Source organism: Sus scrofa, chromosome 8 (genome assembly GCF_054392235.1).
Source record: "Sus scrofa isolate SSC_HxYL_T2T_F1_AM1 chromosome 8, Sscrofa_HxYL_maternal_Yorkshire_Landrace_v2.0, whole genome shotgun sequence".
Lineage (NCBI taxonomy): Eukaryota > Metazoa > Chordata > Mammalia > Artiodactyla > Suidae > Sus > Sus scrofa.
In genome coordinates this window covers 103,372,692-103,386,415 of record NC_139390.1, presented here as the reverse complement: position 1 = coordinate 103,386,415, position 13,724 = coordinate 103,372,692, and the positions used below count along the sequence as shown (strand labels likewise).

Genomic DNA, 13,724 nt, shown 5'->3' with positions numbered 1-13,724 from the left:
AAATAAGTGATTCAAAAGTGAAGTTATAAGATAAAAATTGGGCCTGCATTTTTGCGGGGTAAAGTTCTTGTACATGGTGGTGGGGTTTTTAAAAATTTTATTTTATATATGCTTTTGAGATATGTACCAAACATGAGGATAAAAGTCCAGAAAAATTAGGGTTGAGTTGTTTAAATGCCTAAGTGCCAGGGTGACAGCAGATAAATTATTAGATGGTACAATAGATGCTGAGTGCCACTTTACCAATAGAGCTGATTTCTAGGAAAGACTTTTAATTCCTTGGCACTGTACCAGAACATCTATTTTTGTTTCATTGTGTTTTTCTTTTTTGCATTGGCCAGTGTAAAGTATAGATGACAATTGTGTCATTTGGCTTGATACATACTTCAAAAGTGGGTCCTGTTTCTGCAGAAGCTCACTGGTTTCAGTCCAGCTTAATGTGGGGGCTGTAAAAGTATCTGATGTGGCTCTGATAGTGTCTCCTTTTGGTAAACTGGAGTTATCTTTACCCAGGGCTTGGAATATTATCTGTTTGTGGTGGCACTGGCTAGCAATTAGCCCTGCCTAGAAAGAACAACCTGTCTAGAACATCCCAGAAAACATGGTCTTTTATATTGTTCTTGGGACTGAAATGGGATTCAAGAAGATCTGTGTAGCCTCAAACTCCGAGTCAAGATTATTGTGAGCTGTGTGTATGTTTGATTTGCTTTCTGTTCCTCCTTGGTCAGTTGTTTACTATCAGGTAAACATAACAAGAAAAATTCTGTCTCTAGATTTGGAGTGCTCTTATGGCCTATTATACATGGAATTAAAGTGATTCGGAAGCTTTTCCATAGGGTTAAAAATTAGAAATGAATAAATAATTTAGGCACCTAATAAATAAAGTGCTTTACAAAATACCTGAAGAGTTCATTTTTCTCAGGTCCTTCCCTGCTTTTCTGACAACTTTGTACTTTTGCATGTTTTTCTTACCTTGTCTATTAACTACCTAGAAGAATATTGTGTAGAAAAATGGGTTATCTCATGAGATACATGTTATATATGCTTTTGAGATATGTACCAAACATGAGGATAAAAGTCCAAAAAAATTAGTACTTTTCTTCTTACTGTAAAATGTGAGTTTGGGAATTTTTTTTTTTTTTTTTTTTTTTTGTCTTTTGTCTTTTGTCTTTTGTCTTTTCAGGGCCGCACAGGCGGCATATGGAGGTTTCCAGGCTAGGGGTCTAATCAGAGTTAGCCGCCGGCCTATGCCAGAGCCACAGCAATGCAGGATCTGAACTGTGTCTGCAACCTACACCACAGCTCATGGCAATGCTGGATCCCCAACCCACTGAGCAAGGCCAGGGATCAAACCTGCAACTTCATGGTTCCTAGTCAGATTAGTTTCTGCTTCGCCATGATGGGAACTCCTGTTCTTTTTTATACTAACATGGAATATGCATATTGCTGTTGATGCCATAAATGATACAAAGGAAGAATGACCCCTCCCCATTATTTTCCTGCCACTGTCTCCTGAGGTTTTACTCTTTTGTGTAATCCCCTCCCTTTGAGTATGGACAGAACTTGTGATTTGCCTTCTAACCAATAGAATATGGAGGCTTAGAGGTAATGAACCTGACTAATATCCCTGAGGATGTGGGTTCAACCCCTAGCCGTGTTCAGTGGGTTAAGGATCCGGAATTGTGAGCTGTGGTATAGGCCAGAGACATGGCTTAGATCCCGCATTGCTGTGGCTGTGGATAGGCTGGAAGCTGTAGCTCCGATTTGACCCCTAGCCTGGTAACTTCCATATGCTGCAGGTGCAGCACTAAAAAGCAAAAACAAATAGGAGTTCCCTTAGTGGCTCAGCAGTTAATGAACCCGACCAACATCCATGAGGTTGTGGGTTTGATCCCTGGCCTCACCCAGTGGGTTAAGGATCTGGCGTCACTGTGAGCTGTGGTGTAGGTCGAAGACATGGCTTGGATCCCGAGTTACTGTGGTTGTGGCATAGGCTGGCATCTCAAATTCGACCCCTAGCCTGGGAGCCTCCATATGCCATGGGTGCAGCCCTAAAAAGACAAAACTAATCTGTAGAATATGGCAAAGGTGATTGGATGTCACTCCCATGGTACATTAAGTTATATAAGACTTTTTTTCTTTTTGGTCACACCAGCAACATGAAGAAGTTCCCAGCCCAGGGATGGAACCTGCACCACAGCAGTGACCTGAGCAGTGACCTTAATGACAGTGCTAGATCCTTAACCTCTAGGCCACCAGGGAACTCCAAGTTATGTAAGACTTTATCTTGCTAGCACATTCACTCTCGCTCTTCTGTTGGCCTTGAAGAAGTAATCTGCCATATTGTGAAATTCCTATGAAGAGAGCCATGTGGTAGGGAACTGTGGACAACTCCTAGGAGCTGAGGCAGTCGTCTTGTTGACAAACAGCAAAATATTGAAGCTCTCAGTCATATAGCTGCAAGTAAATAAATTCTGCTAACACACCTGATGAGCTTGGAAGTGGTTTCTTCTCCATTCAAGCTTCCAAATGAGAATCCAGCTCAGTTTCCAGCTGACATCTTGATTGAGGCTAAATGACACCCTGAAGCAGAAAATCAAGTAATCTGAGTTCCTGTAACTAATCCTCAAGAAAGAGGAAGTGAGAAGATGGAGGTGAGACAAACTAGATTCAAGAGATTTGCTTTTCAAATTATTTTATTCAAAGGCCTTAGTGAAGCCTTCCAGTATTTAAATTATGCAAGTGGAGTTTTTTTGAAGAGAAAAGAGCTTTGAGTTCCATTCTAAATTCAATACAAAAATGAACTACTTCTGGAGTTCCCATCGTGGCACAGTGGTTAACGAATCCGACTAGAAACCATGAGATTGAGGGTTCGATCCCTGGCCTTGCTGAGTGGGTTAAGGATCCAGTGTTGCTGTGAGCTGTGGTGTAGGTTGCAGACGCAGCTCGGATCCTGAGTTGCTGTGGCTCTGGCATAGGCCGGTGGCTACGGCTCCACTTAAACCCCTAGCCTGGGAATCTCCATATGCCACAGGAGCGGCCCTAAAAAAGACAAAAAACAACAACAACAAAAAAAATGAACTACTTCTGCTTACTGAGAATGTTGTCAGGAGGGAAGGAAATTGTCAGTTTATTCTGAACACTTGTGTTGAGAGACTATTCACTCCAGAGTTCCCTAGTGGTGCAAACTGTTAAGGATCCAGCATTGCCACTGCTGTGGTTCAGGTTGCTGCTGTGGTGTGGGTACATTCCCTGTCCCAGAAGCTTCCATGTGCCATAGGCGAAGCCAAAAAAAAAAAATAACTCCGATTTCTAAATTTTGTTCATATTTTTATGGTAAAATACACATCACATAAAATATACCATCTTAACCATTTTTGGTAGAGTTTTCTTTTTATTATAGCTGATCTACAATGTTGTCCCAATTTCTACTGTACAGTTGACCTTTTTTTTGCTTTTTTTGCTTTTTTAGGGCTGCGTGTAAGGCATATGGAAGTTCCCAGGCTAGGGATCCAGTCGAAGCTACAGCTTCTGGCCTATGCCACAGCCACAGTCTTCGACCAGTACCACAGCTCGTGGCAATGCTGGATCCTTAAGCCAGTGATAGAGGCCTGGGATCTAACCCGCCTCCTCATGGTTACTAGTTAGGTTTGTTACCGATGAGCTACAACGGGAACTACAGTTAACTGTTTTTAAGTGTATAGTTCAGCGATATATAGGTTCAGTCATATTTTTGTGCAACTATCATAACCATCTTTTTCAACTTACAGAACTGAAACTGTATACCCATCAAAAAATACCACCCCCATCTCCCACCCCCATTTTGCCTTCCCCTCAGCCCCTGGTAACTGCCATTCTGCTTTCTGTTTATGAATCTTGCTCCTCTAGGTACCTCATATGAGTAAAATCATACACTTTTTTTTTTTTTTTTTTTTTTTGGCTTTTTAGGGCTGCACCTGAGGCTAGAGGTCGAATTGGAGCTGCAGCTTCCAGCCTGCACTACAGCCACAGCAATGCAGGTTCCAAGCCACGCTCACGGCAATGCCAGATTCTTAACCCACTGAACAAGGCCAGGGATCCTCATGGATACTTGTCGGGTTTCTTAACACTGAGCCACGATGGGAAATCCCCCTTTTCTTTTTTGTTTTTTAATGGCCACACCCACGGCATATGGAAGTTCCCAGGCTAAGGATCGAATCTCAGCTGCAACTATGGCATTGCTAGATCCTTAACCCACTGTGCCAGGCCAGGGATAGATCCCATGCCACCATAAAGACAACGCAGGTCCTTAACCCATTGCACCAAAATGGGAACTCCAGTATTTGTCTTTTTATGACTGGCTTGTTTCACTTAGCCCAATGTCCTCAAGGTTCATTCATGTTGTTGCATTTGTTGTTAGAACTTCATTCCTTTTGCAGGATAAATACTGTGCCATTATATGTGTATATATGCCATATTTTGCTTATTCATTAATCCATTTATATAGATAATTGGGTTGCTTCCACTGTTTAGCTACTGAATTCTTAATTTTATGAAGACAGGAGTTCCCATCTTGGCGCAGCAGAAACAAATCTGACTAGGAACCATGAGGTTGTCGGTTTGATCCCTGGCCTCACTCAGTGGGCTAAGGATCTGGTGTTACCGTGAACTGTGGTGTAGTTCGCAGATGCAGCTCAGATCTGGCGTTGCTGTGGCTGTGGCATGGGCCGGCAGCTGTAGCTCCAATTAGACCCTTAGCCTGGGAATCTCCATATGCTGCAGGTGTGGCCCTAAAAACCAAAAAAAAAAAAGACAGAACATGGCTAATTAAATAATTAGTGTTTATTTTAGATAGAATACTAATTTTAGAAATCAATATTTGCATTTTATGCCATTGTGTAGGATCTGGATAATTTCAATTATAATAAATATAATGTTTTATAGTTGTATCTTTGCATTTGTAACAGTATGACAACATTTGTAACATACCTATGATTTGTTTGATTTTCTAACTCAAGGCATAAGCAAACTATGGCCTATTTACCAATCTGCCTGTTTTATATGGCCTGCAAACTAAGAATAGGTTTTTTTGTTTTTTGTTTTTTGTTTTTGTTTTTGTTTTTTGCCTTTTCTAGGGCCACTCCAGCGGCACATGGAGGTTCCCAGGCTAGGGGTCCAATAGGAGCTGTAGCTGCCGGCCTATGCCAGAGCCACAGCAACGCTGGATCCAAGCCACATCAGTGACCTACACCACAGCTCACTGCAACGCCAGATCCTTAACCCACTGAGCAAGGCCAGGGATGAAACCCACAACCTCATGGTTCCCAGTCAGATTCGTCAACCACTGTGCCACGACAGGAACTCCTCGAATCAATGACATGGAATATCTTTCCATTTCTTTCCATCTTCTTTAATTTCTTTGATTAAAGTTTTATAGTTCTCAGCATATAAGTCCTTAACTCACTGCACAACCCACTACACAGGTCCAGGGATCAAACCCATGCTGCACTAGAGAACACCAGATCCTTAACCCACTGCACCACAGTGAGAACTCCTATTCATTTGATATACATTTATTTAGGACCTCCTATGTGCAAAGGCATTTTTGTAGCTCCCATAGGAAGTACAGTGATATTGTACTCATAAATCTCTAGGAGGTCAAAAACCAAGTCCAGACCATATCTCAGTTGTGTCCACAACACGTGCCATGATGCTTGACATGTGGTTGGTACTGTGGAAATACTTCTGTAACAAATAATATCTTGTATACGTTAATCTATCACTTAAAGCTCCCTAAAATTTTTTGATTAAAAATTTTTTTGTTGATGGAGTTCCCGTCGTGGCCCAGTGGTTAACGAATCCGACTAGGAACCATGAGGTTGTGGGTTCGATCCCTGGCCTTGCTCAGTGCGTTAAGGATCCGGCATTGCTGTGAGCTATGGTGTAAGTTGCAGACGAGGCTCAGATCCCACATTGCTGTATCTGTAGCATAGGCCAGTGGCTACAGATCTGATTAGACCCCTAGCCTGGAAACCTCCATATGCCACGGGAAGCAGCCCTAGAAAAGGCAAAAAGACAAAAAAATAAAAATAAAAAAATAAAAATTTTTTTGTTGGGAGTTCCCATCGTATGTCAGCAGACTAAGAACCCCACCAGGGTCAGGTTCAATCCCTGACCACCCTTAGTAGGTTAAAGGATCCAGCCTTGCCTCAACTGCAGTGTAGGTAGCAACACAGCCCGGATCCAGATTGCTGTGGCATAGGTCTCCAGCTGTAGCTCCAAATCGACCCCTAGCCTGGGAACTTTCATGTGCTGCAGGCACGGCCCTAAAAAAAAAGGAATTGTTAAAAAAATTTTTTTTTGTTTCTTTTATAGATGTTTGTTTGCTGCTACTAATGGGTGTGAGCAAGTTAGATATTCTATACCGGAGACTTCTCCTTACAAAACTTTTTATCAGAGGATGGGGAAGACCAGAGGATCTCAAAAGGTAAGAATTTTTTCTGGAGTTCCTGTCGTAGCACAGTGGAAGCGAATCTGACTAGGAACCATGAGGTTGCAGGTTTGATCCCTGACCTGCAGTGGGTTAAGGATATAGCAGTGCTGTGAGCTGTGGTGTAGGTTGCAGATGCACTCAGATGTGGTGTTGCTGTGGCTCTGGTATAGGCCAGCAGCTATAGCTCTGATTAGACCCCTAGCCTGGAACCTCCATATGCCATGGGTGCAGCCCTAAAAAAAAAGACAAAATAATAATAATTTTTTCTGAGTATTCTAAATTTGTTCTTCTAGTAAACATTTAAAATTCCACTTCAGTTATTAAGTCCTTTAAAGTGATTGGTAAATTAAGCATTAAATTACTATAGAGAGGCGCTCCCATCATGGCTCAGTGGTTAACGAATCTGACTGGGAACCATGAGGTTTCGGGTTCAATCCCTGACCTTGCTCAGTGGGTTAAGGATCCGGCATTGCTGTGAGCTGTTGTGTAGGTCACAGATGTGGCTCTGATCTGATGTTGCTCTGGCTGTGGTGTAGGCCAGCAGCTGTAGCTTCGATTGGACCCCTAGCTTGGGAATCTCCATATGCCACAGGTACGGCCCTAAAAAGCCAAAAAAAAACAAAAAAAAAACAAAAAAAAAACAAAAAAAAAACAAAAAAAAAACCAAAACTATTTAGAGAAGAAATTATTCCTTTTTTTAGATTTTTTTTTTTTTTTTTTTTTTGTCTTTTCTAGGGCTGCACCCAGGGCATGGAGGTTCTCAGGCTAGGGGTCCAGTCAAAGCTGTAGCTGCTGGCCTATGTCACAGCCACAGCAATGCTGGATCCGAGCCACATCTGTGACCTACACCACAGCTCACTGCAATGCCGGATTCTTAACACAATGAGCAAGGCCAGGGATTGAATTTACAACCTCATGGTTCCTAGTCGGGTTCCTTAACCACCGAACCACAATGGGAACTACATCATTCCCTTTTTTAACTAATTATTTCTCTCTAGTCTTAACCTATTTCATGATAAATTGAACTGTTTTAAAAGTAATTCATGGAGTTCCTTTGTGGTGCAGTGGGGTAAGAATCTTGCATTGTCACTGCAGTGGCTCAGTTCCCTACTGTGGGACAGGTTCAGTCCATGGTCCAGGAGCTGCCACATGCCATGGGTGCAGCCAAAAAAAAAAAAAAAAAAGAAAATTCAGATAAAAAATAAAGAGCTCTCAGACATATAAACTTAATTTTTAACTTTAGTGATTTTGAAGTTGGTTACAGTTTTCAGGGACTGAGCTTTTTCATGGGTAACTTGAATTTGTAATGACTATAAAACTGTGATACACTATAGCTCATGGAAATATTTGGACTTCTGGAAATTAATTTTTAGGATTTCTGCCTTCAGTTCTGAGTCACATATGTTCATTACTTTCTGAACAATGATATTTCTCATCTGTTTTCTGAGACAAAATTTCAAGAATGAAAAAACCAACAGACTAATTATTTTCTTTAATGATTAAAATTAAATTTTAACATGGTTTACAAATTTGACTTGCTAATTTTTAATTATTTTTCATCAGTCTCAATATAATGGAAATACTGATTTTTTCCTTTTTCCTCCCCTACCATAATAGACTCTTTGAATTCAGAAAGATGATTGGAAATCGAGAAAGATGTCAGAATCTGGTTTCAAGTGATTATCCAGTTTACATCGATAAGGTATTCAAATGAGAGAAATACAATTGTGGAAATTCAGATTTTATATAACCATGTGACAAGTGTAAGTTGAACATTGGAGGATATTAGCAAAAAACTAAAATATGAGAACAATATTCGTTTTTCTTATTTATTTATTTATTTATTTAGTCTTTTTAGGGCCACACCCATGCCACATGGAAGTTCCCAGGCCAGGGGTTGAATATGAGCTGTAGCTACCAGCCTACACCACAGCTCAGGGCAACGCCAGATCCTTAACCCATGGAGCATGGCCAGTGATTGAACCCTGGTCCTCATGGATACTAGTTGGTTTCATTACCACTGAGCCAGGATGGGAACTCCTCGTTTAATATTTTTTAAAATGTTATATGTAACTGAATGCTTATAATAACTATATGCATGTATGCTTGGGAACACATATTTAATACCTAAATACAAAAAAAATATTTCGAGCTCAATCTCTTTGAGCCTCATCTTTTATCTTTAAGCTCAAGAGAGTTAAAGTAAATCATTCAACATTCTGGAAGAATTATAAGTAACACGGGGAACACTCTAGTTGGAGAATCAGCACATGAGAAGTTATTAGCAAAACTAATGTTAAATAACATCAGGGAATGGAGTTCCTGCTGCAGTGCAGCAGGTTAAGATCAGGCATTGACTTCTGTGGTGGTGCAGGTTTGATCCCCAGTTTGGCGCAATGGATTAAGGATCTGGCATTACCACAGGCTTGGTGTAGGTCACAGCTGGAACTTGCATTCTATCCCTGACCCAGGAACTCCCATATGCTGTGGGTGTAGCCAAAATAAATAAATAAATAAATAAATAATGATATCAGGGAAGTGTTACGAGATATAGTTAATTGCTAAAGATGGGTAGAAAGAAAATGCTATAAAATTAGAGAATATGTATTTGAGGTGAAAAAAGTTTATATGCTGAATATAAACAATTAGCATGTGACTTTGCTGTCTATATAAATATCACATTTCTCCTTTTTTAATTTGTTGACGTGACTCATTATATCAATAGATTGTCTGAAAGTGAGCCATTCTAACATATATGATGTCAACCCTCACTTGATTACGGTAAATTATTTTTATAATTTTTAAATTAGTTTTATATTTATATTGTTGAATTCTTATAACGAATATTTTATTTTGTTATTGTACCAATAAGGTTTACATATAGTTTATTTTCCCAACTAGACTGTAGTAAAGAATGTAGAAGAAAATGAGATATTTAGGATCTATGTCTTTAGAAAGCAAAATGGGGCAAAATATACATAATAGGCACTGAAAAACTATTTTAATTGAACGGAACTTTTTTATAGAAAAACACCTGTAATAGAACAAGACATTTTAGTCCTCTGTATACATCTTGGTTTTTAAGGTTTTTTGTTTGTTTGTTTGTTTTTAGATTGAAGAGCAATCAGACTGTAAGATCCTAGATGGACACTTTGTTTCCCCAATGGCCCATTATGTGCCCGATATCATGCCAGTTGAATCTGTTATTGCAAGGTAAGAATTTTTATTCAGAAGAAGTACGCTTGTGGCACAATGGGTTAAGGATCTGGCGTTGCCACTGGCATTGCCACAGCCGTGGCACAGGCTGTAACTGTGGCCATGAGGGCAGCTAAAAAAAAAAATTTTTTTTTCAAATCAGAACGTTAAAGTAGTAGTTAATTTATGTTTACAGAATTATAGTAATATGAAGCTAATATTATTTCAGCATTACTTAGCATTAATGACAAACATTATTGCATTATTCCCATTAAATGTGGGGTGGAAAAGAGTAAAAATACAGAGCTTTAGTATGCATTTGAACTTAGCTTAAAATCATTAAATCACAATGGAAGAGAAAAAGAGAAGAAAGGAACGGAAGAATTACAGGAGTTCCTGTTGTGACTTGGCAGGTTAAGAGCCCAACATGGTGTTCTTGAGGATGTGCGTTTGTTTCCTGGCTTTGCTCAGTCGGTTAAGGATCTGATGATGTTGCCGTGAGCTGTGGTATAGCTCATAGGTGCAGCTCGGATCCAGCATTGCTGTGGCTGTGGCGTAGGCCGGCAACTGTAGCTCCAATTCAATTCCTAGCCCAGGAATTTCCATATGCCACAGGTATGCCTTTAAAAAGAATTAAAAAAAAAAAAAAAAAAAAGAATTTTAGAAGAGCAGGAATTTCTGCTGTGACACAATAGGCTAAGAATCCAACTGCAGCAGCTCGGGGCACTTTGGAGGCATGGGTTCAATCCCCACCCTGGCATAATGGGTTAAAGGATCCAGCATTGCCACAGCTGCGGTGTGGGTCTCAGCTGCAGGTCAGATTCAATCCCTGGCCTGGGAACTTGCACATGCTTCAGGTCCAGCCATATAAAAAGGAAAATCTAGGGAGTTCCCTGGTAGCCAAGCAGGTTAAGGATCCAGCTGGGATCCAGCAGTTGTCACTGCTGTGACTCAGATCAGGAATTTTGACCCCTGGCCCAGGAATTCCACATGCTAGAAAAGACTGCAGGAAAATAGTATAGTTTGAGCAGGCATGCTGATTAATGAGCCTCTATTAGATAAGTGGCAGTGAGTACTGTATTCAAGATTCCTATTAAAACTATTCTCCAATAATGAAGTCTTTTTTGCCATGGGGACAAAAGCAAAGTACAAATAATAGCAGAGATGTCCAGCTTTCCATGGAATTTTTTTTTTTTTTTTGCTTTTTTGGACCGCACCTGAGGCATATGGCGGTTCCCAGGCTAGGGGTCAAACTGAAGCTACAGCTGCTGGCCACAGCCACGCAGGATCTGAGCCCTGTCTGCGTGGGGCTCAGGATCTGAGCCCATGGCAATGCCAGATCCTTAACCTACTGAGCGAGGCCAGGGATCGAACCTGCATCCTCATGGATATTAGTTGGTTTCATTTCTGCTGTGCTGCACGGGAACTCCCCAGAAAACATTTTAAAATGTTTTCGTTTCCCACAAATCTTCAAAATATCAAAAAGCAGGACAGTGCCGGGAATGCAAAATGAGGAGAGTTGTAAACATTGGTAGTTTTGATTAGGAGACTGAAAATTAAGAGTTAGTTTTCATGAGTACAAAACAGAAATAATCATTAAACCGCCCTAAATTTACTGGTATATGTTCTTTCAACAATTTATTGACAAAATCACAATTAGTGATATTGTCCCTTGACTGAGCAAAGTAAGCTCAGAATTCAGGTTTTTGTTGCCTGAGAATGCCACCATCTAAGGTCAAACCTTGAATTGACAGTATAGTATTCTCCTGTAATAATAATTCCAGAATGTTGACTGCTGAGGAAATTAAAAAGAGAAGAAAGTCAGTTTGAAAAGATAAAGTTCTGAGGATGTCTGGTTGTGGTGGTGGTTGCACAACAATGTAAATGTCATTGAGGAGTTCCCATCGTGGCTCAATGGTTAACGACTAGTATCCGTGAGGACATGGGTTCAATCCCTGGCCTCGCTCCCTGGGTTAAGGATCCGGAATTGCTGTAAGCTGTGGTGTAGGTCACAGACAGCTCTGAGACCACCTTGCTGTGGCTATGGTGTAGGCTGGCAGCTACAGCTCCAATTTGACCCCTAGCCTGGGAACCTCCATGTGCCATGGGTGCGACCCTAAAAGACCAAAAAAAAAAGTAATTGAACTGTACACTTAGAAATGGTAAAAATGTTAAGGTTTTGATTTTTTTTTTTTTTTTTTTTTTTTGGCTTTTTAGGACCACACCTACGGCATATGGAGGAGGTTCCCACGGTCAAATCAGAGCTACAGCTGCCGGCCTACATTATAGCCACAGAAATGCAGGATCCAAGCCAAGTGTGTGACCTACACCACAGCTCACAGCAACACACCGGATCCTTAACCCACTGATCGAGGCCAGGGATCGAACCCACAACCTCATGGTTCCTAGTCAGATTCATTTCCGCTATGCCACGACGGGAACTTCAAACATAAAAGTTTTAATCAGATCCTGTCATACACTCCAAGTTGAAAAATAGAAAAGATAACAGGAACTATTTTATTGATACATTAAAAATTTTTACAGCCAAGTATTATTCCTGCAAGGAGAAAAAGTAGAGCTATCCAAACAATTGTTTCTCTAAGACTTAATCATATATTGATGTCTTCGCAAAATAAGAAAATTTCATTATGTATGTATAAAGTTGTGATACTGAATATGGTAAAAATATTACAATATATTCTGTACTTATGTTATAATTGAGTATTTAATACCCTAACACAAAGTAAATTTAGAGTATCTTTGTTGCTGTTGGAGAAACATTAATCGGTCAATTATAGTTTGAGTGTCAAAATTCTAAATTACCTTTTCTCCGAAATAATTTAATTATGAAACTTTTAAGAATCCAAAGTTTGTTTTAAAGCCTTTTAAGGAAAATTTTGCTGATGTGTTTTATTTTAAATAGGTTCCAATTTATTGTGCCTAAAGAATGGAACAGCAAATATAGACCTGTCTGCATTCATCTTGCTGGAACAGGAGATCATGTAAGACTTTATTATTAACGTACTGTCCTAATGAATTTGTGGTTGCCAAGGAGGAGGGGGAGAGATTGGAATGGGCTGGGAGTTTGGGATTAGTAGATGCAAACTCTTAAATTGAGAATGGACAAGCAATGAGGTCTTGTAGTGTAACACAGGGAACTATATCCAATTACTTGTGATGCATGATAGAAAATAATGAGAAAAATGTGTATATATGTATGACTGGGTCACTTTGCTATAAGGCAGAACTTGACAGAACATTGTAAATCAACTTTATGTTAATAAAAATTTCTAAAAATACTCTCCTTAACAGATGCAGTTATCATATTCTTTACTATGTCATTTTTTCTTTCCTCAGCATTACTGGAGACGACGAACACTAATGGCTCGTCCTATGATTAAAGAGGCCCGAATGGCTTCTTTACTGTTAGAAAACCCTTATTATATCCTTTTGTGATATCTAGAAATCTTTTCTCTTATTTATTTATAGATTTTGTCATCAAAAGGAATGATAGATAGTAACCAGCTTTTCTAAATCAGTTAAATTTAGTCATTTCAGAAAACACTTTTAAGAGGTAAGGATGAAAAGAAGTGAGAGATTGTTTTATGCCTTTTTTAAAGGCAATTTACAGATTTTGCTTCTTTGGATAATAAAGATAAACTGTACTTCTATTTCTTTGGAGACTTATGATGGATTTTAGTATAATAAGTCAAGTATTTGCTGTTAAGGAATTCTTCATGTTTGAAATGCATTTATGTTTAAGTATCAGTTGAGGTTTAGAACAGTTCTTAACTTAAATTTCAAGATGACGTCAGACTATTCCCACAAGAAGAAATGAAAGTGATGCACAGATATAAAGAAATGTTCAGCGTTGCTGGTAATAAGAGAAATGTAAACTTAAAGCAACAATTACAAAGATTTAAAAAATAAAACACAGTAGTTGTAAGGCTGTTGTGAAATGGGCACTCTCATTACTAATGACTGTCAAAATTAATTCAACCCTTGGGAAAGCACTTTTACCATATGTATCAGGAGCCATAAAAAAACTCTTGACAGA

At 39.6% G+C, this 13,724-nt stretch overlaps 2 protein-coding genes across 13 annotated transcripts in view; one reads left to right on the top strand and one right to left on the bottom strand.

Annotated features, from left to right (window-relative positions):
• MFSD8 (major facilitator superfamily domain containing 8) overlaps window positions 1-13,724 on the bottom strand; it is a 449,919-nt gene that overhangs the window by 49,682 nt on the left and 386,513 nt on the right. The gene's annotated exons all lie outside the window — the stretch shown is intronic.
• The window catches only part of ABHD18 (abhydrolase domain containing 18), a 37,641-nt gene that overhangs the window by 2,569 nt on the left and 21,348 nt on the right, over window positions 1-13,724 (top strand). For 4 of the 12 annotated variants that reach the window (XR_014813021.1, XM_084972948.1, XM_084972942.1 and 1 more), the window contains exons 2-6: window positions 6,355-6,466; window positions 8,090-8,174; window positions 9,585-9,685; window positions 12,591-12,669; window positions 13,025-13,111. Coding sequence is in view for 9 of the 12 variants with exons in the window: in XM_084972942.1 (XP_084829068.1) it covers window positions 6,355-6,466; window positions 8,090-8,174; window positions 9,585-9,685; window positions 12,591-12,669; window positions 13,025-13,111 (464 nt within the window). In the remaining 3 variants the exon portion in view is untranslated. Of the gene's footprint in view, window positions 1-2,155; window positions 2,655-6,354; window positions 6,467-8,089; window positions 8,175-9,197; window positions 9,254-9,584; window positions 9,686-12,590; window positions 12,670-13,024; window positions 13,120-13,471; window positions 13,545-13,724 lie in introns of those variants that run through there. The other 8 variants (XR_014813022.1, XM_084972943.1, XM_084972949.1 and 5 more) reach the window with 5 other exon arrangements.